Genomic DNA, 21,455 nt, shown 5'->3' on the forward strand with positions numbered 1-21,455 from the left:
TTGAGGCAGTTCTAAAGGCAAAAGGGGGTCCAACCCGTTACTAGCATGGGGTACCTAATAAAGTGGCCGGTGAGTGTACACTTTTCATATCTGTTGAGCCCCCTAGTGGCCTATTTACGTAAAATTTGTTTTAGAGCCTCAGAGGGTCAAACCAAGGAATAATCTAAAGTTTGGCTTCATCTGCATTTATTTTGGCCAAGATATGGAAAAGTTTTTGTTTTCATGGTTAGCTACACAAATTAGTTTGAGCATAATATGCACAATTTTTATTCTATAAAAAATCTTTTAACAGCATTTTGTCAGGTTGGTCTGTAAATGCAATGTGGCAAGTTTCGTTCATATCCATTGCACGGTCTAGGAGGAGCTTTAAAAAGTTGTTTTTCGATTAAGTCACGATTTTATATGCATAAAAGTCTAGGTGGAAATGGGTGTGGCCTATTTCACAAGATTCAGTTGGATCCAGGGAGCGCATGGATATATGGTTTGTAAATGTCCTATGTACGGTTTGGGATTTGCTATAGCGCCACCTAGTGGTGGAAGTGAGTCAATTGCTTGCTGTGTTTTGGACCAGTCCTGAAAATGGCACGCCGCCACCATGTACACAGGCTGTAGCGTGAGCTTTAGGCGGAGAAGAATAATGGAAAATACTATGATGATGCTGATGGTTAATCCATAGAAAAACAATAGGGTTTCACAGCCCTGCTGTGTGAACCGCATAGCTTAGCTACCGCGGTTCCCAGCCCCCTTGGGCTTGAACGCCTAATAATAATTAGCCCTATCATGAAACCGTCACTGGATTGAGTTCTTTAAAAAAGTGTTTAGACTCATCATTGAAAAGTCACAATATTTAAGTAATAAGCAGTTTCAGAGCCCTTAAGTAAACTCCCCCAGTACAGCCAGGAGAACTTTCCATGCAATCTTCATAGACCTATACACTGAATAACTCAGCAGGAACAACCTGCTGGTGTACTTTTTTAAACCTTAATTAACCAGGCACACTGACTTGGAACATTCTTTTGTTGACTAAAATGACCTGAGGGAGTAGCTGAAGAAGTCATTGAGTGTTAAGTAGATCAGGATATTTCTCAAGTAGAGAGCCAAGACATGCAATGTCTACAGTGAGTATAAAGTACAGCAACAGTTTCATGTGTCTTTAGTTTCTGAGCCATGCTGTGTAATAAGTGGATGGACAGTTTTTTGAGTTAACCTTTTTAAATTTTGGGGGAATTTTTCCAATTAACTAACTTGAAAATCTATTAACCACCTGACCATGTAAATTACCACCCAGTTAGTAAAATATGTCTGTACTCCTAGTGCTCTCCTCAAAATAAAAATAAAAAGGTGCAATTCCTATTTAGTTTCTCATGCATTATACGCATTATTCTGTCACCACCAATCAATGCAAAGTACCTTTTCTTGTTTCCTGCTCTAACTCTGAACGTATCCTCTGAGCAAGTGCAAATTAGTTTTGAAAAACAAACGCACTGTATTATTTTTTTTCCACAGCTTATAGTTAATAAGTTGACAAAATGGGTTGCTACTCACACCCTGCTGTGTTTTTGCATGCCCTTTTTTCAGTGAAATGTGTCATTGGGAATTGAATTTGAATGTTGGGAGGGAAATGCTAAAACCTTCTGTCAGAGGAACTTGCAAATATGTGATGATTACGAATCTGAGGGATTGTTCCAAACTGTTATACATTCACACAAACACACACTCAAACACAAACACACAGACTCACGTTGAGTGGTATTGCTGCGGGGTTAGTATAAACACGTCGGGATAAACAGGAAGAAAAGACCTTGAATCTATTAGGCATGGAAAGCCTATTGCATAAACACAAACAGCACAAACACCTGATTCACAAATCACACTCTGGCGTTCACAGATGATTTGTGGAACGTCTTACAAAAGATGCAAAACAATAACTGGAATAAAACCTGTGATGAATGAGGAATATTATTGGAAATCTTTCATGGTATAAAAAAAATAATCTCACTGATATGTGAAAACTGCTTTTGCTTTTCCAGACATCTTCATAACAACAGAATTAAGGAGATTGGGGACAACTGTTATGCTGGACTACTGAACCTGGAGACACTGTAAGTGCACAGCAGTTACAGTCATACATTGTGTGTGTGTGTTTTAACAGCCCCCCCCCCACCCCTCTGCTCCGGTCCTCTAGACATCATTGTGTCCACTTCCTCCTTTAATTGCTCTAGGATAAATAGAGCAAAGTACATGATGCTTATCAAATCTGCCCTCCCACTGTTCACTTCCTCCTGCCACACAGCTATGAAAAATCTTTTAGTGGCAGCCTTACCTAATGGCTAACAGCTAATACAACAAGCAGGCCTTTACAGGAGACTAGTAGGCATGCCCTCATACTTTTTTTTTTTTTTTTGTAGGTCTAAATCACAGTCTCTTTCATTCAAAGTAAATTAGCTGACTTGAGCTGCTGTGACAGTTTGGGCAGACTGTACATTTGTGCGTGAATGAAATACTGGAGTTCAAATGCCGTTTTACACCAACAGCAACCATTTAGAGACGTGCACCCTGTTTCTTTAGCATGGATCTGGTCAAAACCTATTAGTCATATGTTTTTTGTGTGAATACCTTATCATTAAAATTGTCTGTCTGCTGTTTAGTTGCTTGTGTTGCTTCATGTTGGGCTAAAACAATAACCGTTAATTTGTTGGTTGATCGACAGAAAATTAAATAACATTTTAAGTAATAAATGATGATTTGTCATTTATTAAGTATTTTCTCAAATGTCAGGATTTGTTGTTTTTTCTTGTTTCTTAACTTCGGTAATTGATTACCTTTCAGTATTGCAAAATACAAGCAGTGTGAAACTAAATTTTTCTTTTAAAAGTGTTAAATAAATATATAAATGTATAAATATCCTATACTAATGATCAGTATTTCATTGCATATTGCATATAACCCTACTTCTAGTTGTTAATAATTAGTGCATGACTTGGTGCTGATAGCTATTATCAATGTCAACTGTAGACATTTTTGTTTGAATGTACCATTAATTAGTTGGCATTAGAGGGATGGATTTGTTATGTCAAAATGTAAGAAAACAGCGCTGACTTCCTGCATCTTTCTCTGTGTGTGTGTCATCCTAGAGATCTTAACTTCAACAACCTGATGGTTTTTCCCAAAGCAATAGAGGCTCTGCCCAAACTCAAGGAACTGTGAGTATATCGTCTTGTTTCTTTTCTGTGAGGGAAACCTTTTGTACTAACAATAAAGTCAGGGACCGGTTAACTCATCAGAACGTGAAGGGGATCTTTAATGTCTTCTCAGTTTTTATGTGATTCAAAAAAGACAAATGTCTGAAAAAGAAGCTTTGAAATAAATACGAGGAAAACTAGAGCACAAATGCAAAGGAGCAAAACCGTTGAAACATGCCCTCATTTTTGTGACTCTCCGGTAATTGTTAAAATTACACATCTTATGTGGTTAAAGAGATCCTATTTACATATAGATATATTGGGAGTAAAAACACAAAATATTGTATTCATTATATTATTTAACCATTACTTATTTAAGCTGTTATCTATTGGGTGTTGGGTGATTTGTGTTTTTATTTTGAAGACTGAAAAAAAAAGCAAAATTCTTACTTCCTGTTGTTCTTGAGGAGCACATTAATTATTTAATGAAAAGATTATTGAAAATAAATTGACAGACCTCAATTTCTGTAACAGAGATTGAAAGTTAATTGAAACCTCCAGTGTGTTCTTGGTTGGTTGTACTGTGTACAGTTTGCCTTTTGCATCACTACTTTTATTGTTTTTATTTTGCACACGTCAACTTAACTTACTTATTTTGTCATGGTTTCATATTGGGCCAAGTTTCTTCACACTGTGTCCGTGGTGTTATTCCCACAGCGGGTTTCACAGCAACGACATTGCTTCCATACCTGAAGGGGCCTTCCATAACAACCCCCTGCTGCGAACCATGTAAGGTCAAGCTCACTGACACTAGCACACTAATAACTCACATTTGTACTAATGCTACTATGCACAGTGTACAGCAATGCAATCTGATAAGCACACATACTGTATTCTGTAGATGAATGTCCAGAAGATGGTGCTATTCTTGCATAGTAAATGATTTTGATTTCAACTCTTTCCCCTTTGCTCTTTCTGCCCTCCCAGACATCTTTATGACAACCCTCTGTCCTCAGTGGGTGCTTCGGCTTTTCAGAATCTGTCTGACCTGCACTCCTTGTAAGTCACACCGTCAGACATGACTCATGACAAATCAGTGTTAACAAGTTTTGTTTGAACACTTTTTCCAAAACTCTATTAATTAAAGGGTCCTTGTATCTTGCTTCATTCATTCTGACTCATGCTTTTATGTTCCTAACTTTGTGATTTTACCATTCGTTGTTTTTGTGTGTGTTTCAGGATGCTGCGTGGGGCCAGCATGATGCAGGACTTCCCCATCCTTACATGGACTAACAGCCTTGAGAGTCTGTGAGTGAACTATCAGCATTTGTTCCTCTTTGTGCATTTGTGTATTTTAGGAGTGACTGATTAGTTTTTTATTTTTTTATTTCCAGAACCCTGTCGGGTACCAAGATATCGTCCATCCCCGCCAATCTTTGTGAAGACCTCAAGTTGCTTCGGACGCTGTAAGAGACTTTTCTTTCTCTGTCACTTGCAGCAGTGTTTAAAATATATTTACTACGGGCACCTGGGTAGCTCACCTGGTAGAGAACGCACCCACACATAGAGCTTCACTCCTAGACGTAGCAGCTGTGGGTTCGACTACAAACTGTGGGACTTTGCTGCATGTCATTCCTTCTCACTTTGTCTCCCTCCTCTCTTCATGTCTACAGCTTTCCTATAAAAATAACGGCCTAAAATGGCCCAAAAATATCTTATTTTATATATATATATATACACACACACACACACACACACACACACACACACACACACGCACACGCACACGCACATACATCAAATAATTACTGGGAAATTGTCCCAAAAAAGGTAGATGGGTATACTATGTTTTTAACACTTACAGAAAGTTTTAGAGACCACTTATATCTTACAGAGTGGGACGTGACATACAGTCTGACCTTTTTGTCTTTCATTATTTCATTGTAAATTGTCCCTGTTGTCTAATTGATGAAGTGGTTTGTTTTCATCAATCAGAGACCTGTCCTACAACGAGATCCAGGAGCTACCATCCCTCCAGGGCTGCCTCCGGCTGCAGGAGATGTGAGTGTTGAACTTGTTGCAGTCAGTGCACAAATCATCTCAGACCAGGATGGTTAAAAGACAGATTCTATCATAAACTTATATTGTAAAACTGAACAACTAAGGTAATAAAGTTAATCATTTGATTGTTTATAAATATTATTAAGAGCTTGTTTTCAATCTACAGAAGTTTTCAGCACAACCATATTCAACAAGTTGACAGGGGCACTTTCCAAGGTCTCTCTGCTCTCCGTTTACTGTAAGTCTACTCAGTCACATCTTCCGTTATATGAATAGTTACACAAGCTGGATGTTGTAAAAACAAACGTTTTATGGCTTTGATTTTACACAGAGACCTGAGTAGAAATGCAATCCGAGTTATCCACAGAGATGCTTTCCTCTCCCTCACTGCGCTCACCAACCTGTGAGTATGATGTATAGTATTATTTTACCACCTTCCATATAATATGTACAGAGAATAATCTTTTCCTTTTTTGCAGAGATTTGAGTACGAACTCTCTCACTGTGATTCCAACTACTGGACTGAGCGCGCTCAGTCAGTTGAAACTCTCAGGGAACCCGCAGATGAAAAATGTGCTGACTGCAAAAAACCTGCCCAAGCTCAGGTGAGAAAGAACTTCTGTTATCTGTCGTGTTGCATATTTGGTTCTGACTATGTAACTGCAACGTTTGATTACTGAGAACCTTTTTATTGCATGTGATCCCCCACCTTTCTCTCTCCTCGTTTTCTGTCTGCTCTCTACTGTCACTCTCTAAAACAGGCACAAAATGTCCCCAAACATATTTCAAAACATTGTGATTTGTTGAATGGTAAAAGAAAAATCTAATTATAATGAATAAAAAATAATCAGCAAAAGAGACAACTCATTTATGTTATAAACTGTGGAAAATGTAGAAGGGTTAGCTTTAAGATTGGAATAAATCCCTGAAATCTTAGTTTTCGAAGTAAATATCACATCATTACAGGATGTAGCCCATGCACACATTTGGCCAATTTTTATAGACTGATTTCTGGCCGTCAAAATGTAGCTATATTGGTGAGGCTCTGCATATGTATGCATCTGTGGCGTTGAGGAAGTCGGGATTTTCTGAAGAAGGTACCACTACTGATATATTCAGTCACTGTTCAGTTTCCATACTTTTTTGTAATCAATGGGTTGTAAGAAAGGGAACACATCTCTATGTTTTATAAATAAACAGATTTCTACATGTATTCTTTGGATCTTATTGTTACACCTCCTAAATTGCCTGACATGTCTTGCTATGTATGTATGTATGCATAAATATCAGTTTTCCCAAGTAAAGTATTTCTTCTTCGTACTATATTTTTCACATGGAAATACTTTTCTCATGATGTCACTGTGCAGTGTTCTGCATCTATAACAAACTGGCTGTATAAATATGGCAGGCACGTTGAGTCCAAACTGGTGATGTGAAAAACACAGTGTAGATGCTGTGCTGCCCAAACTTGAATCAAGCGGTTGTTGTTAATCAGTACAGCAGATGGACTGGAAGCCCTCACCAATGCTAACTTTGTAAACAATATCATTTGGACTAATCCTGTAGTGAACAAAAAGTCTACCAGAAGCCTATAATATTCTATTCTAGCTGTTTTTCTGTCTGTTGTGATTATATGTTTGTGGCGGACTGACTGAAAAACCCCTAGAAACAAACAGCACCTCTTCTCCTACGTGTAATGAGAAAGCCAGCTGAAGTTTAGACACACTATGGAAACATCCAAATGTTATTTTTGAAAAAAAATCACAAGCCAACTATCTGCAGACAAACACGTTATTTGTGCTTTTCCAGCACCATCTGTATTATCAACACTGGACCTCAGCAAGATGCTCACAGCCTTTTTAAATGACCAATGTTTGTTTGTAGGTCCATCTCCCTCCCCTATGCCTACCAGTGCTGTGCATTCATCGGATGTGACTCAATGACAAGTTCTTCCGAGGAGTATGACGTAAAGAAATCTACAGGTGGGAATGCTGCAGTCAGATCCTTTTCTTTGAAACAGTTGACATGTTAGCTAAACTTTTGGGGGGAGTTTATTTACATAAAAGCAACTAAAAATCAGAATGTTTCACATGAGCCTTCAGGTTCATGAAGAAGAAGGCAAGACTAAGAGTATTCATTCTTGCCAGTCCACCAGTTATCAGATGTAAACATCAGACGTATAACATTTTTGTTATACGTCTATGTTTTGCCTTTTTCTTTTAGCCACTCTGGCATTTACCTGCTTCAGATATTTCAAAGTCAAAGTCAAAGTCTGCTTTATTGTCAATTTCTTCACATGTCAAAAACATACAAAGAAATCGAAATTGCGTTTCCCTCTATCCCACGGTGACAAGACATTTATAACAAATTTGGTCCACAGACAAACATAACATTCAAGTAAACAACATAAAAAAAGTAAAAATAAGAAGATATATACAATGAGGAAAATAAGAGCAGCGAAATTTGTGTTAAAGATGTGCAATTATGCATACTGTCGACAGTCTATGTAATGTGCAAAAAGACAGGCGGTAGCATAGTGGTGCTGGTTATGTAGAGCAGCAGAAATGTGTTCTCAAGTGTTTTCAGGACAACAAAAAGTGTGCATACGTCTATAATTCGTTTTTTAAAAAGTAGTGACTATATACAGAACATGAATTTCAGGTTATGCTAGATGCAATAATAAAATATCTATTGTATGTTGTTGTATAGCAGAAACAAGAATTTAGAAAGTCACACAAATGTACTTGTTAACACACTTCTTGCTGTATACACCTGACTCCTGTTTTGTGGCCAGGCTGCTATCTTGAAACAAGATTCTTATTTTAACATTTGCATCTCTTACATTACATTTTTTATTGTAGGCGAAGAGGAAGTGGAAAGAATCTCAATGATTATGCATTGCTCTCCTTCACCAGGTAAGCATCAAACAGCTTTTTAATGTCTTTCGTTACGGGTTTTTGTTAATTAGATTTGGAATAATTAAAAAATCCAAATTAAGCCAAAAGAACTATCAACTTTTGTGCAACCACATTGTTTCTGTCTTCAGGAGCCTTCAAGCCTTGTGAGCACTTGCTGGGTAACTGGATGATTCGTCTGACAGTCTGGTTCATCTGCCTGGTGTCGCTGGTCTTTAACAGCCTGGTGCTTGTGGCCACTTTCTCCCCAACACACCGAGCCGCGAGCCATTCCCACTCCCTCACTCCGTCTCTCTCCCCAGCCCGGCTGCTGATGGGGCTGCTGGCCCTGGCCAACCTGCTCACAGGCCTGTATGTCAGCGTGCTGATCGTGCTCGACGTTGCCACCTGGGGCTCGTTTGCCGAGTTTGGTGTGTGGTGGGAGATGGGGCCTGGCTGTCAGGTCACAGGAACTCTGGCCATCTTCTCATCCGAGTGGGCAGTCTTGTTACTCTCACTGGCAGCTGTGGAGCGCAGTGTGGCCGTGCGGACAATTCTCGGCAAGGTGTTAATGTCACCCAGGAGGAACGGCGGCAGCCATCGCGGATGTTGGAGAGGAGATCGACGATTCAGCCTTGCAGCAGGACTACTGGGGCTGCTGGCTGCTGCTGGAGCCTGTCTGCCTCTTCTGACCTCCAGTGACCAGTCCGCCTCTCCTCTCTGCCTGCCCTCCGCTGGCGGAGAGGGTCCAGCTCTGAGTGTTACAGTTGTTCTAGTGCTGCTCAACGCGTTGGCTTTCCTGTTCACTGCAGCTGTGTACACCCAGCTGTACTGCCACCTGGGCAGGGTGGAGCTGGCTGATCCAGAGCAGACAGGCGCCCTGCGACACGTTGCCTGGCTCATCTTCACCAACTGCATCTTCTTCTGCCCCGTGGCAGCTTTCTCCTTCACCCCTCTCTTGACTGGCTCCACAGTGGGCGGCCCAGAGATCGCCAAGTCCGTCATCCTCATTTTCTTCCCGCTGCCTGCGTGCCTGAACCCAGTGCTGTATGTGTTTTTCAGCCCGGCCTTCAGGGAGGACTGGCTGAGACTACGCGGCCGCAGAGGAATGACCAGGGAGGTGAAGGCTGGAGCTGAAAGTCACGGTGATGATGGTGGCGGAGGATCTGAGCTCACAGACGACGGTTCCTCCACCCACCTGGGCTTTGACTGTGGGGTGTACTCACAGCTTTGTGGAGAGACGGTTATATGTGATCAGTGCGAGGCTGCGCTGCATGCCAGAACATGCTCTTCTTCCTCGTCCTCCACGGTCTGTAGACACTTGGTGAAGTCTCACAGCTGTCCCACCCTCCTGGCGGGAGCTGCAGTGTGCCAGCGCGCTGAGAGGTTTTGGGCAGACAGTGGCACACCCTCTGCTCAGTCTGAGTACGCAGACGAGGGGGACTCATTTGTGTCAGACAGTTCAGACCAGGTTCAGGCCTGCGGCAGAGCCTGCTTCTGTCAGAGCAGAGGCCTTCCTCTGGTACACTACTCATACAACATACCTCGAGTCAAGGACTAAGGACGCTTCAGAGCTCCACTATGTCTGTGGGCACAGATCTCTCTGTCATGTGAATTTAGATCCTACAAGAATATATAATTATTTTAAATATCAAATAACAAAATGTGCCAACTAAAAGACTATTCAGCAAGCACTTATGTTTGTAATTACTTTGTAAACAGAGATGCAACCAATCATTTAAAGGGAACTTGGTATGCTTTATGAACTTAGAGACCATGTCTGCGTGAGCTGAACTGAGCACATCATGTTACAAACTAGTCGACAAAGCATCTCGCAAAGGAAAATCTCGCCACCAGTGCCTGCCTCTTGCTTTCCTGATGTTGCGGGCCTCAATGTTTGTGTCAAAGGTTTTGTGATTTCTCTGTTTTAGCTGTACTTATAAGCTTTTTCAATTTTAATTGTTACACATCTTGTCAATTTTCAAAGCTTCTCCACAGCAACTGTTGATTTTATACTTTGATTTTTTTGTTTAGTTTTTACATAAATGTAGCAAATGTAATAATCATTTTAGATGTTTCTGTGTGAATGTAACTTTTCAGGTGGTCTTCACCTACCAGAGCGCGAAAATGTAATGTCAACAATAACTTTTGCCAAGCCTGCCTGTGATCGTAATCAGTGCGAGACTAGTATAAGTAAACGCCAGTCTATAATAAACACGTCTTTGCTTTAAGTTACTAAGAGTAAGAATGTGATAAACGTAGCAGATATCACTGTTATAGCAACAGCTATGCTTGGTGGTGGTGAAAGATGTTATTTATTGTTTGAGCAGCAGGACCGTGGAGACTATTTCAGGTGGCCTTTGAATGATGAATATACAATATACCCCAAGCATTCACCAAAACTACAGGACTTCTCTTTGTTTAATTCTTCACCAAAAAATAGTTGGATCATTGTTGTCATTTGTCTCAAAGATAATTCCAGTTATTCTTTTTAAATCTGGGCCTTATTTTCGGACTTGTTTGCTGTCGTGCTGTCTGATTTGTATACAACTTTTTTCTTGACTGCAAAGCTGCTTTTTCTATTTTCCGTTGGGCAAAGAGACAAATCAAACCCAACAAACATTGCCTTTTCAGTACATTAACACTTAAATCATTTAATAAGACCTGTCTTTATCTGATGTTCAGAGTTCTGTCTGACAGAACAATAAGTGTTGACTGTTGAATACAGTGTATTTAATAAGCCTTAGACTGTTTCCTGTAAATAAAACCTGCCCAACATTGAACAAAGGAACAATTTTACATTTTGGGAAATCCGCTTATTTTCTGTTTTGCTGACAGTTGGGTGAGAAGATTAATACAACTCATCACATATCCGTAATCTGCTAATGTTTAGGCAATAGCCAGCAGCTGGATAGCTTAGTTTAGCAGAGGGAAACAGCTGGCCTGTTTTATTTTTTTCAAAAACTAAAGGATTAAACAAGCGAGATATAATGCATAAACTAATGAGCTGTAGAAGCTCTGGTATGCAACCTTTGGACAGAGTAGGGCTAGCTGTCTTCAGATTTAATGCTAAGGTAAGTTAACCTGCTGCTAGTTTTAGCTTCATATTTAGCATACATATATGAGAGTGGTATCACTTGTAAAATGGAAAGCTCTGCACGAAAGCACATTTCCAAAAATGGCACTAAAGAAACAAGTAAACTTTGGTTTCATTTTGCTCCACAAATTGTAGAGGTTTGATGAACAACAAGCAACAAACAGGAAATCCCAAAACATGAAACTGTATTCATACAAGTTGAACTTATGAGAAGAGGGAAAGCTGATGTACATTTCTGCTTGATTAAAAATCATCATCATTAAGGATCGTTAAGCATAATTTGGCTTGCGAGCGACAAATTAAACACATTAATACCGTCCAAATTAAACACATGAATGTAATTCCACTCTTACACTTCTTCCAATGTGATGTCAACAACGTCACAACGTTGCCTTCCTGGCAGCTAACCTTAACCCTAAAGATAACCCTTGCCGTGCTGCCTGGAAGTAGATGTTGGAAGCAAAAAAACAAACACCTGTGAACACAGCCCAAGAATGGCAGCCAAATGAGTCAACAACAAGTATGCAGTGCTAAAAAGTGTAATATGGAGCATAATAGTGCTGTGCAATAATTGACAACATTTTGACCACAATAAATTGGCACAAAGGTGTAAAAGTATGAAAATAAGGCCTATATTTAAACTAATTCACTGCCTCCAGTGTCTTTCCAATCCAGTTGCTTTGTACACACTTACTGTATGTTCATTTAAGTCTGTATTATTGTACAGTTCATCAAAAGAGCAATTTATATAGATGTTTTTTTACCCTGGGAGCTGACCTGAGACTTTGTGTGTCGAGAGATTGATGTTTGGTGTGTTGGAGCATGACTGTACACATTATAGGTGGATACACCCTCAGAGCCTGTATCCACAAGTGTATATGTCATGTGAGTGCTCAGGAATTTAGGCAGTGTAGGGAGACGTTTTCTCCCACCAACAAGACTTTCTTGTGTCCTTCTTATACACCATTTCATTTTAATCTCTGAATTTTATTTTTGTTTTCCATGGAGTCATTTGTCTTGACCGGGTATGTAAATTCTTGCACCAACCAAAATGTCCTTTGATTGTTTGAGATGTACCATCTGGTGAAAATGTACAAATATTTTAGTAGGTTGGTTATTGTTTTGTTTTTTGTATATGTATGTAAATTATTTGAATAGAAAACTAGTAATCAAGAATGGGATGCTAACTAAGGAAGCTACCTCCTCGACTGCAGTGGCTACCAGCAGTGCTTTGTAAAAGAAAAGTCTGTTTTCATCTGTCGTGATTCTTTTTATTTGCATTCTTAGCTTTTGACACGTGGTTGTTCAACATCATTTTAGATAGGTGCAAATTGTGGGAGGAATCTTTGTACTGTATACTGTGATTCATATTTTTGAAACCTAACTGTAAACCATGAAAATATTTGTTTAATTTTTTTATAGATACAAATTTGCAGAATAATACAGATTATAAAAAGAATATCACTTAATTTCAGTTCAAATTTAAAAAACATTATTTGTAGTTTTTCATGTGCGATCTCCCATCGTTGTTTTATTTTGTTCAAGTAGATAACAAAAATTCTATACATTGTGAATGAATAAAATTGGAAGAACACAACTATTTTTATTTACATTGGTGTTAAAATTTAAACACTGCAGTGACCATAATCTTTATCAAATATGTTATCATATATTTGAAATTATTGTGCTTTTATTTTGTTTAAAACTTGTCATATTACATTTTTCTGGCTAAAGCAGCTCTGCCACTTTTAAATCGCTGCACAGATAATTCCTGGGATTAGAGATAATATAAAAAAATTATGTTTATTGTAGTATGGCATAGAAAGGTCAAATCCCCTGAAAATGAAAATAGTGGCATATTTCTTTCTCCTAACAGAGTTCCCTATTGTCTCTTAATGTATGCCTACTGAAAGTATGACCAATCAAAAGAGAATTTACTGCGATGGTTGGATAAACTTTGAACTCAGTGAGGACTTATTGTTCTACTTACCAAACCTTCAATACTTACTCCAAATTAGGTACCGTCAAATAGTCTGATCACTAAATAGAAATTAAGTAAACATAGTTGACAATAAAGACAAAGTGTTTAATTTCTGCTCAGAAGAATGTCCCAAAAATCAGTTTTTAGCAGCCAGCTAGGCAGTCTAGCACGTCTAGACTGAAATATAATATAATATGAAATAATATAATAACAATTTGATGGATCGCCATGACATTTTCTATAGACATTCATGGTCCCATGCTTAAATGATGACATGAGATGGTAAACATGAGAAGTTCCTATTAAAGATCATCGTGCTAGCATTGTCATTGTGAGCATGTTGGCATACTGACATTCCATAGTGGAAAGTTATTCAGTGAATTTATTTAAGTACAATATTGGATTACTTGTAATTGAGTATTTACATTTCATGCTAATCTGCAGTCTGCTTCTTCCCTTTTACTCCAGAAGTATTTATTTGACTGACTACTGTTGTAGTTATATTGCAGGTTCTGATTATTCATACAACATATTAACTAATAAATAATGCATTTATTCGCAGCACCTATACCAGCTGCAGTATTAAAGTGTGGACATTAATGCATTAAGAGTACATTTAGTTTTGTACTTTAAGTGTATAATGAAGGTAATACTTTTTTTTTTCCTTAAGTACCATTTTGATTGCCTTTAGACTTTAACTTGTGACAGAGTATTCTACACTGGTATTACTACTTTTCTACTACTTCTTCCACCACTGCTAATGTTAGCATTTAGCTTAAAGCACTGCTGTGCCCCACAGAGCTGCTAGCTGTAAGTCTTGTTAAAATAGTTTCAGCTGCAAAGCCAAACTGTTTTGTCTAAATGGGACCTTTCCAAGCCTGCTTAAGACCCTTTGTGCTATTAGATGGAGTTTCCTTTCACCTCCAGTCATGTTGTCCACCATTACTGGCTTCCTTTACCCGTGTAGTGAGCTGTAACTTGGTGATGAATGAAATATAACCTATGGGGTTGTATAAAGAAACAGACGTGCCATTTGAGATCTCCTGTTTAGCTTTGAACCGTGTCACCTTTTCACTTGTAATTTATGGATTTGGGTGAATCCCTGTGTCAAAACACCTGGCAAAAGTGGAGGCGCTGTAAGGCATTCGTCATGTATGTAATACTGGCCCGGTGACATGTACAAAGGCTCACTGGATCTTTTGCAGCTGTACGTTGAGAGGACACAGGAAATATTTACATTGAAGGCATCAAAGGAATAACTGAGGAGCGATGTTACAGCAGCTCCCGCTGAAAGAACACCACCATGTGTTCCTCTTCACTCTCACGTGTCCCCAGTGGTAGAAGGACATCATAGTTATTCTAGCCCTTTACACACATCCGTCTGTGGCATGCACATTAGGCACATGCCTCACACCTCTGGCTTTAGCGAGGCTTTGTTACAATAAAACTAAGCCCTCAACAACTCTTGTCCATTCCTCTGGATCTCTGAGTATCATTGACATGCTCTCATTCATTTTCTGAATGCCACGGCTGATAAAGCTATCATGAGGGCAATTTAACTGGTGTCCACTTGTGCACCACTACTGACTACACTGTAATGCACTGCTTAATAATATGACAGACTGAAAACACTCACTTGTGTTTTTGAAGCATATGTATTGACCTTTGTAAGCACACAAACAAATCCAAACACTACAATCCATTTCTTTAGATCAGCGGAAATAAATGAGAAACAAGATGACATTTCTACCTTCTTTGACTATTATGCCTATTTACTAGACACAATTATCCATTAATCTCTACTAACTGAGAGTAGAATTCAGTAATCCAGTGGTACACGTGATACTAACACAACAGTGACGGAAATGCAACATGATTCCAGAAGATGAAAGTGGTGCAAACACAAAAAAGGATTTGGGTTAAACAGTTCGGGAGGCAGGCGAAGAGTTTCTCATGACAGAAAACAGTCAACATGCAGAAGACAAATTGATGTCCTCTTCAGGCAGCAGCTCCAACATCCTCACTTCTTCTCTTCTTTTGCAACTTGAGCTGCAAGCCAGGAACATAAGTCAAGATTCAGAGACCTTGATAAGTCAATTGCACAAAGTTACATTTGTAGCACGATTTTCAAATGCAAATACATATTTTTCAACAGTGTATCACTATGGATTTATATGTATAAAAAATAATTAAATTGTATATGGCCGTGTTGGCTCAGTTGGTAGAACAGGTGTACATCTACATAGAGGTTTATGCCTCGACGCAGAGGTCAGGGTTTGAGTCCAACCTGTGACAATTTCCTTTATGTCTTCCCCTTCTTTCTCCACTTTCTCACCTATCTGTCCTGTTAATTAAAGGAGGAAAGAAAGCCCCAAAATACGTATATATCACCCTCTAAGTTGAGATGACAAACTTATTTTCAAACCTATGTAAACTTCCAGCAAACATCTTTTAGCTCTATTATGTCCGCTAGCTAGTTGCTAACGGAGTATGTCTGCTGTTGGTGCTAATCACGAAGTGTACAGTGAGTTTTTAGAGCATTTCCGATGAAAACAATGCTGTCAGAGCTGTGAAAGTGAATGAAGGCAATAAAGTTGTCGGACAAAATAATTTAACAATTATTTAATAGACGTAATGTAATATAAAGTCTGTAGAGCTGAGGGGAACTGCAGACACTGGTAATAATTGTCTATGAGTTCATCACTAGTGACACCTCATAAACAACATTGTAAACCCAGATTTAGTTGTGGGGCCTGGGCAGGGAGGTTGAGCGTGATCACTCAGAGCCAGGCAGAGTGAGTTGGAAATTACAGTCTATGCATTCTCAACTTTCTTTTCACTGGAACGTATTGAATACATTGTTTGTAAGACTGTTGTGTCATAAAAAAATTACATACTTATGAAAATGATTTCTTACTCTAGTTTTGACAATTAGGCTTAATGTTTTATATATATTAAATTAAAACAAAAGTGACTTATATTAACTAATGTTATTTGTCAGTTTAAGGCAACAGGTTTCCACGCAAATTTCTAGTAAAGACAACTCATTTGGGATAACAGTGTAGTCATGTAATCTATTGTTAATATGAAAACATTGATTCTAGCTTCTTTAATTGTTTGTGTTTGTTGTCACTACAGATACTGTAATATAAACTAGGAATAGATTCAGTGGAAATGGAGAAACACGTAAAATAAAGCATATTGAGATTCCACCACAGTATAAACAAGTGCCATAATTTAAACTGATGGAAATTCTTACTTTATTCACACATTTATACTAACATATATGTTTTACTTTGTGTGGACTTTCATGAAAAAAACATGTGTTATTAAAAGAATTTAAAAGTAGGGGAAAATGCCAGAGGAGGAAAGGATGGGTCTATGTGGGTCATGAAAAAGAAGACACATGTGTTTCTGTCTCTGTACCATCCAGCAGGATACTTACGGCGGACTTCCAGTTTACACTCCACTATGTCCTCTCCACTGTCATTGACTGCTTTGCACGTGTACACTCCGCCGTCGAACATACAGGGCTTACGGATCTCCAGCGTCAGAACACCTTGTTTACTGAGCATCCGGTACTTGCCTTCGTTTGAGATGTCCATCTTGTTTTTGAACCAGGTCACTTTGGGCTAACAACATAGGACGAAGTATCACAGTACATCAGATGATACTTTTCAAAATGCAATACTCTTACTACTGAAGAATTAGGACAAAATGTAGTTAATTAAGTCTATTAGAAACTACCATCCTCACTGGGTTTATCTGGTGGATACTGCTTCACTCAGGTTATGGTGTTTCTTACTTCCTACTTATCGCCAAATGTCTGCATGAAGAGGGGTGTGTGTGTGTGTGTGTGTGTGTGTGTGTGTGTGTGTGTGCATGTGCATTTGCGTGTGATAATGCTCAACTTTTAAAGCAAACATAGATGAAATGTTCTTAAAGTGCTCGAATGTAATCATAACAGCTACTGTAATATGGTTGAAAGCTCTGGAAATAATTTGAAGTCAAATCTTCACTTAAAATGTCTTCCATTAATTTGTTTTTCTCTTACAATATAAATTATGATAAGATTTGTGTTTGTTAATGCTATAAAACCTGTAAATGTGCATATTACGTGATGAGCCTACTAACCTTTGGCATTCCTCTGACAGAGCAGCTGAGTGTCGTGCTGTATCCTGCTATGATAGAACGGTTCACCAACGGATGTGTGAACTTGGGAGCCTGTGCGAAGTCATGTTCCTTGTAGGTGGGCGGCTTGTACTCGATACCTGAGCAGAGAGTACAACTGGGTAATTGGATATTGTTTTCTTCAGGACATAAAATCAGAACCACAATTGTTTTGCAGTAGTTATATACAGTGGGGTTCGAAAGTTTGGGCACCCCAGGTAAAAATTTGTATTAATGTGCATAAAGAAGCCAGAAAAAGATGGAAAAATCTCCAAAAGGCATAAAACCCCCCCAAATAGTTAGATTTTATTTCCATCATTTACACTTTCAAAATAACAGAAAAAAACTGGTGTCTGCAAAAGTTTGGGCACCCTACAGAGTTAATACCTTGTATTGCCTCCTTTGGCAAGTATCACAGCTTGGAAACGCTTCTTGTAGCCAGCCAAGAGTCTTTCAGTTGACATCACCCGGTCTTTCCAGACGGGGATTGAGAACAATCCATGATGCTGTCAGGTCTCAGCTTTCCAAAGGGGGCGGTGCGTACTATAAACTCTGCAGGGTGCCCAAACTTTTGCAGATGCCGTTTTTTTGTTTTCTGTTATTTTGAAAGTGTTAATGATGGAAATAAAATCAAGCTTTTTGTGACATATCATCTGTCATTTGATTCCTTTTGGAGATTTTTCCATCTTTTGTTGGCTTCTTAATGCACATTAATACAAATCTTTACCTGGAGTTCCCAAAACTTTGAGCCCCACTGTATGTGCTGTCAGAGGCCGAACTCACCTGTTTTCTGGATGTAAGCGCTGTCTGCTGTGTTGCAGGGCTCTGGGCTGAGACCCACCATGTTGATGGCAAAGACTCGGAAGACATACTCATTCCCCATGACGAGGTCAGACGCGATGCAGTTGGTTCGCCTGTACTGTTCGTAGACTGTAAACCACTCCTTCATATGAATCACAAAAACATGTTGCACATTCAGTTTTTTCTAAGTCAATGTGTAGTTTATTTTGTACAGGTGGAAAATGTTAAAAAAATTTAAAAAAAATGAGAGGAGAAATGGCATAATCAGGGGGTTACAAAATGATTTGATGGAAATGTTAAGTATAACTTACTTAGGTAATATCAATAATGAGCTAAGTGGGAAGTTGTAACTCCTTTCTCTCTCTTGTAATGTTAAAACATAATGAAAAAACAAATTAGCAATAATATAATGGCAGAATAAGGTTGATCACGTCAGATTTCCCTATTTTGCAGCTAATTTCTGTCACAAGGGTCTACTCAGTGGACTCTACTTTTTGTTCACTGAGACTAATTATATTGGCTAAAGAAATATGGCAAATAAGATCAGACAATAATATTCTAGATATATCACTGATTTGATTTAAAAATTCCCTCACAATGTACCTGTAACTAAAGGAGTTAAAGGAGTGTAATTGCCCACAGTTTAAATGTATTTATTTAAGTGCAAGAATGAGATAGGATAAGGGCATTTTTAAACTGCATCAGCCATTATCTGACATCTAACGGGTAAACAGCACATTGTTATTGGTAACATGATGATCAGCACGCCCAAGCTTGCTATAAAGAGATGCAAGGAAAATGAATTGGATCTAATAATGACCACAGTGAAACATGAACCATCACCCACGTCGGGCAGGAACACAATGACCCTGTATCACCGTACAGACCATCCAGACCAGGTTAAGGCTACGGTATAAGATTAGGACATTCCTGGCAGACATCGTTCCTGGCAGCTCGAGGTTGAGGATGGTGCCAGTTGGAGGTATTGCCAACAGGCCCGGGATGCATCACTCCTTGCCCGCAGAGGAGACTGCATGCTCAGCATTGGCTGATTACAGTTTATGTGTCCATGCAGCATTCATCCTCACACATGTAGAGACTTCCTCGCTCATGTCAATAGAAAGGGAAGTTTGCAAATGTGGCTTTCCAGCAGCTCAGTTGGTAGTTGTCAGTTAGAACTAAAGACCTGCAATGGACCAGTTTCAGTGAGCAAGAAATTAAAACATTGCCTTCCTTCAAAAAGACCTCTGGCTGTCGTATGCTGTTGCTAGCAACTGAGACTTGGGACTGAAGTTAGTCCAGGTAAAAAGGGTAGTGTCAATTTGTCTAAAAATAAATGCTTTTTGAGAGGATAAGTGCAGGAAAGGTTCTTTTTTTACTTCATTTTGACTGCGGCTGCCCATTATTTGGTCGTGCAACATGCTAACATCAACATTTGGATTTGTTCTCTTTGAAAAGTAAATTATTTATCTATATTGGGTTCAAGGAGTTTTTCATAGCAGCCTTTTTAGCCCGGGTCCAAAGCTTTCCAGAAAAAAACTCTGATGTCATAAGAATATACATTGTTAGAGTTTTTCTGGCTAATTGCTGTGATTTAATTGGCATAATAATTGCCTATACCATCAACATCAGAAACTTGTTTTCAGCTTTACTTGAATGTAATATAAAAACAGATGTATACAGCACCCAAGGGTGGGAAGTCTCACCATGGTCTTCTTTTCAGCTTTCTGAACTTTGTAACCAGTTATTTCACAGTTACCGTTGTCCTTTGGCGGCTTCCACTCGAGTGCCACATTGAAGCCCCAGATATCTGTGATCTTCAGAGCCTGAGGGGGCCCCGGGAGATCTACAAAGAAGAAATCTGAATTGTGAGTAACTGTCCACTACTATGATTGTATTTATTCAAATCAATAATACCCACTGCCAGCCCTCAATGTGTTCAGTCCTGCTCACCAACAATCTGCAGTGTGATACTTGCTGTGTCTTCCATGTTCTCAATCTGCACCTGGAGTACATACTTTCCAGAGTGTTTTCTCTCTGTCTTGCGGATGAAGAGGATCGTATCCGTATCGCTGTTCCTGACACTCGCTAATGTGGGGCTCAGAAGCTCCCCGTCTTTGCTCCATGTGATCTTTGGCCTGGGCTTACCCTGCATGACCAGAAAGTTTTAGTTCAAGATGCTATATGTCAGGTCAAAAATAACAATTTATTGCTTCCTGAATCAATCCTGAATCAAACAGTTTGGATCACACTGAAGTGAGATCCAAAATCACACCTGCAAAGGCCATGGGTGACGTCAAAGAGATCGAAAAAGGAGATTTCAAGATTTAACGAAAATGTAAACGTGTTTACACTGTAGGTATTAGTATAAGTTTTCTCTGGCACCACTGTCAGACCAGACTTTACAAGTTTCACCCAACTGCTGCTTAGTATCTAACAACACTAAAAATGCCTTACGGTTTTTGATATAGATAATAATGTGACAATATACTGTATACCATGAGGCTGTAGAAACTTGTCAGCCAGTTTGTCAAGAGATGTAAAATTACTTATCGCAAATATTATTTATCGTAATTGAGCCTTTTAACCAAGTCTTCGACCCTTTCTGGTGTGTAAATTCCTGTTCATGTTGGACATTTATGTTTCACCCTGATGTATACATTGTTTAAAGACATAAGAAAAGCATTTTGGTGTTTAAATGATGATTTCAAGAAGGCTTACTGTACTGCACCTGGAATTGAATTACAATATTGACCATTTCCCCAACTGTCTTGATAAAAGTCTGGCGGAGATTTCTGGGGAGCCAAATTTTAGGGCGTTCTGTGAAAAGAAAACAACACGATTAGATGCATGATGGGGACTGAAAAATTTGGAAGAAGCTCAAGACTAAAGGGTGAGTTTAAATTAGGAAAAATATTTAGCTACATGAGATGTATTGGTTGAAACTAAATGAGCAGAGTGTTGTCAAAAGTCACCACTCTATTAATACTCACGCATTATCTCTCTGATGGTGACAGGCTGAGCCAGAGTGGTGGGAGCACTGGGTCCTGCCATGTTGTAGGCTCGCACACGGAACTGCAACTTGTCTCCAGTGGTGAGATTTTTGATGGTCAATGATGTCCGGTCGGTCAGACCCTGAATGGCTGGTATCCATTCATCCGCTGCGATCAGGAAACAAACAAAAAGGGAAACAACAGTTCATTACAGCAAATAAAATTCCGATATACTCTATAATTCCAGTCATAACACATACCAATCAAGTTAATAGG

At 39.1% G+C, this 21,455-nt stretch overlaps 2 protein-coding genes across 9 annotated transcripts in view; one reads left to right on the top strand and one right to left on the bottom strand.

Annotated features, from left to right (window-relative positions):
- Window positions 1–10,372, top strand: part of lgr4 (leucine-rich repeat containing G protein-coupled receptor 4) — a 32,906-nt gene extending 22,534 nt beyond the window's left edge. The window contains exons 6-18 of the mRNA XM_034880303.1: window positions 2,031–2,102; window positions 3,135–3,203; window positions 3,900–3,971; window positions 4,170–4,241; window positions 4,422–4,490; window positions 4,577–4,648; window positions 5,178–5,243; window positions 5,410–5,481; window positions 5,575–5,646; window positions 5,723–5,848; window positions 7,128–7,225; window positions 8,105–8,158; window positions 8,290–10,372. Of these exons, the coding sequence (XP_034736194.1) occupies window positions 2,031–2,102; window positions 3,135–3,203; window positions 3,900–3,971; window positions 4,170–4,241; window positions 4,422–4,490; window positions 4,577–4,648; window positions 5,178–5,243; window positions 5,410–5,481; window positions 5,575–5,646; window positions 5,723–5,848; window positions 7,128–7,225; window positions 8,105–8,158; window positions 8,290–9,698 (2,323 nt within the window). The 3' untranslated portion in view covers window positions 9,699–10,372. The remainder of the gene's footprint in view (window positions 1–2,030; window positions 2,103–3,134; window positions 3,204–3,899; window positions 3,972–4,169; window positions 4,242–4,421; window positions 4,491–4,576; window positions 4,649–5,177; window positions 5,244–5,409; window positions 5,482–5,574; window positions 5,647–5,722; window positions 5,849–7,127; window positions 7,226–8,104; window positions 8,159–8,289) is intronic.
- A 3,928-nt stretch (window positions 10,373–14,300) lies between these two features.
- mybpc3 (myosin binding protein C3) overlaps window positions 14,301–21,455 on the bottom strand; it is a 34,917-nt gene continuing 27,762 nt past the window's right edge. For all 8 annotated transcript variants that reach the window (XM_034880335.1, XM_034880344.1, XM_034880360.1 and 5 more), the window contains 8 exons: window positions 21,180–21,347; window positions 20,918–21,006; window positions 20,140–20,335; window positions 19,893–20,032; window positions 18,169–18,328; window positions 17,350–17,486; window positions 16,661–16,847; window positions 14,301–15,264 (listed from right to left, as the gene is read on the bottom strand). In XM_034880335.1, coding sequence (XP_034736226.1) covers window positions 15,236–15,264; window positions 16,661–16,847; window positions 17,350–17,486; window positions 18,169–18,328; window positions 19,893–20,032; window positions 20,140–20,335; window positions 20,918–21,006; window positions 21,180–21,347 — 1,106 coding nt within the window. In that variant the 3' untranslated portion in view covers window positions 14,301–15,235. The remainder of the gene's footprint in view (window positions 15,265–16,660; window positions 16,848–17,349; window positions 17,487–18,168; window positions 18,329–19,892; window positions 20,033–20,139; window positions 20,336–20,917; window positions 21,007–21,179; window positions 21,348–21,455) is intronic.

Source organism: Etheostoma cragini, chromosome 1, assembly GCF_013103735.1.
Source record: "Etheostoma cragini isolate CJK2018 chromosome 1, CSU_Ecrag_1.0, whole genome shotgun sequence".
NCBI classification, from domain to species: domain Eukaryota; kingdom Metazoa; phylum Chordata; class Actinopteri; order Perciformes; family Percidae; genus Etheostoma; species Etheostoma cragini.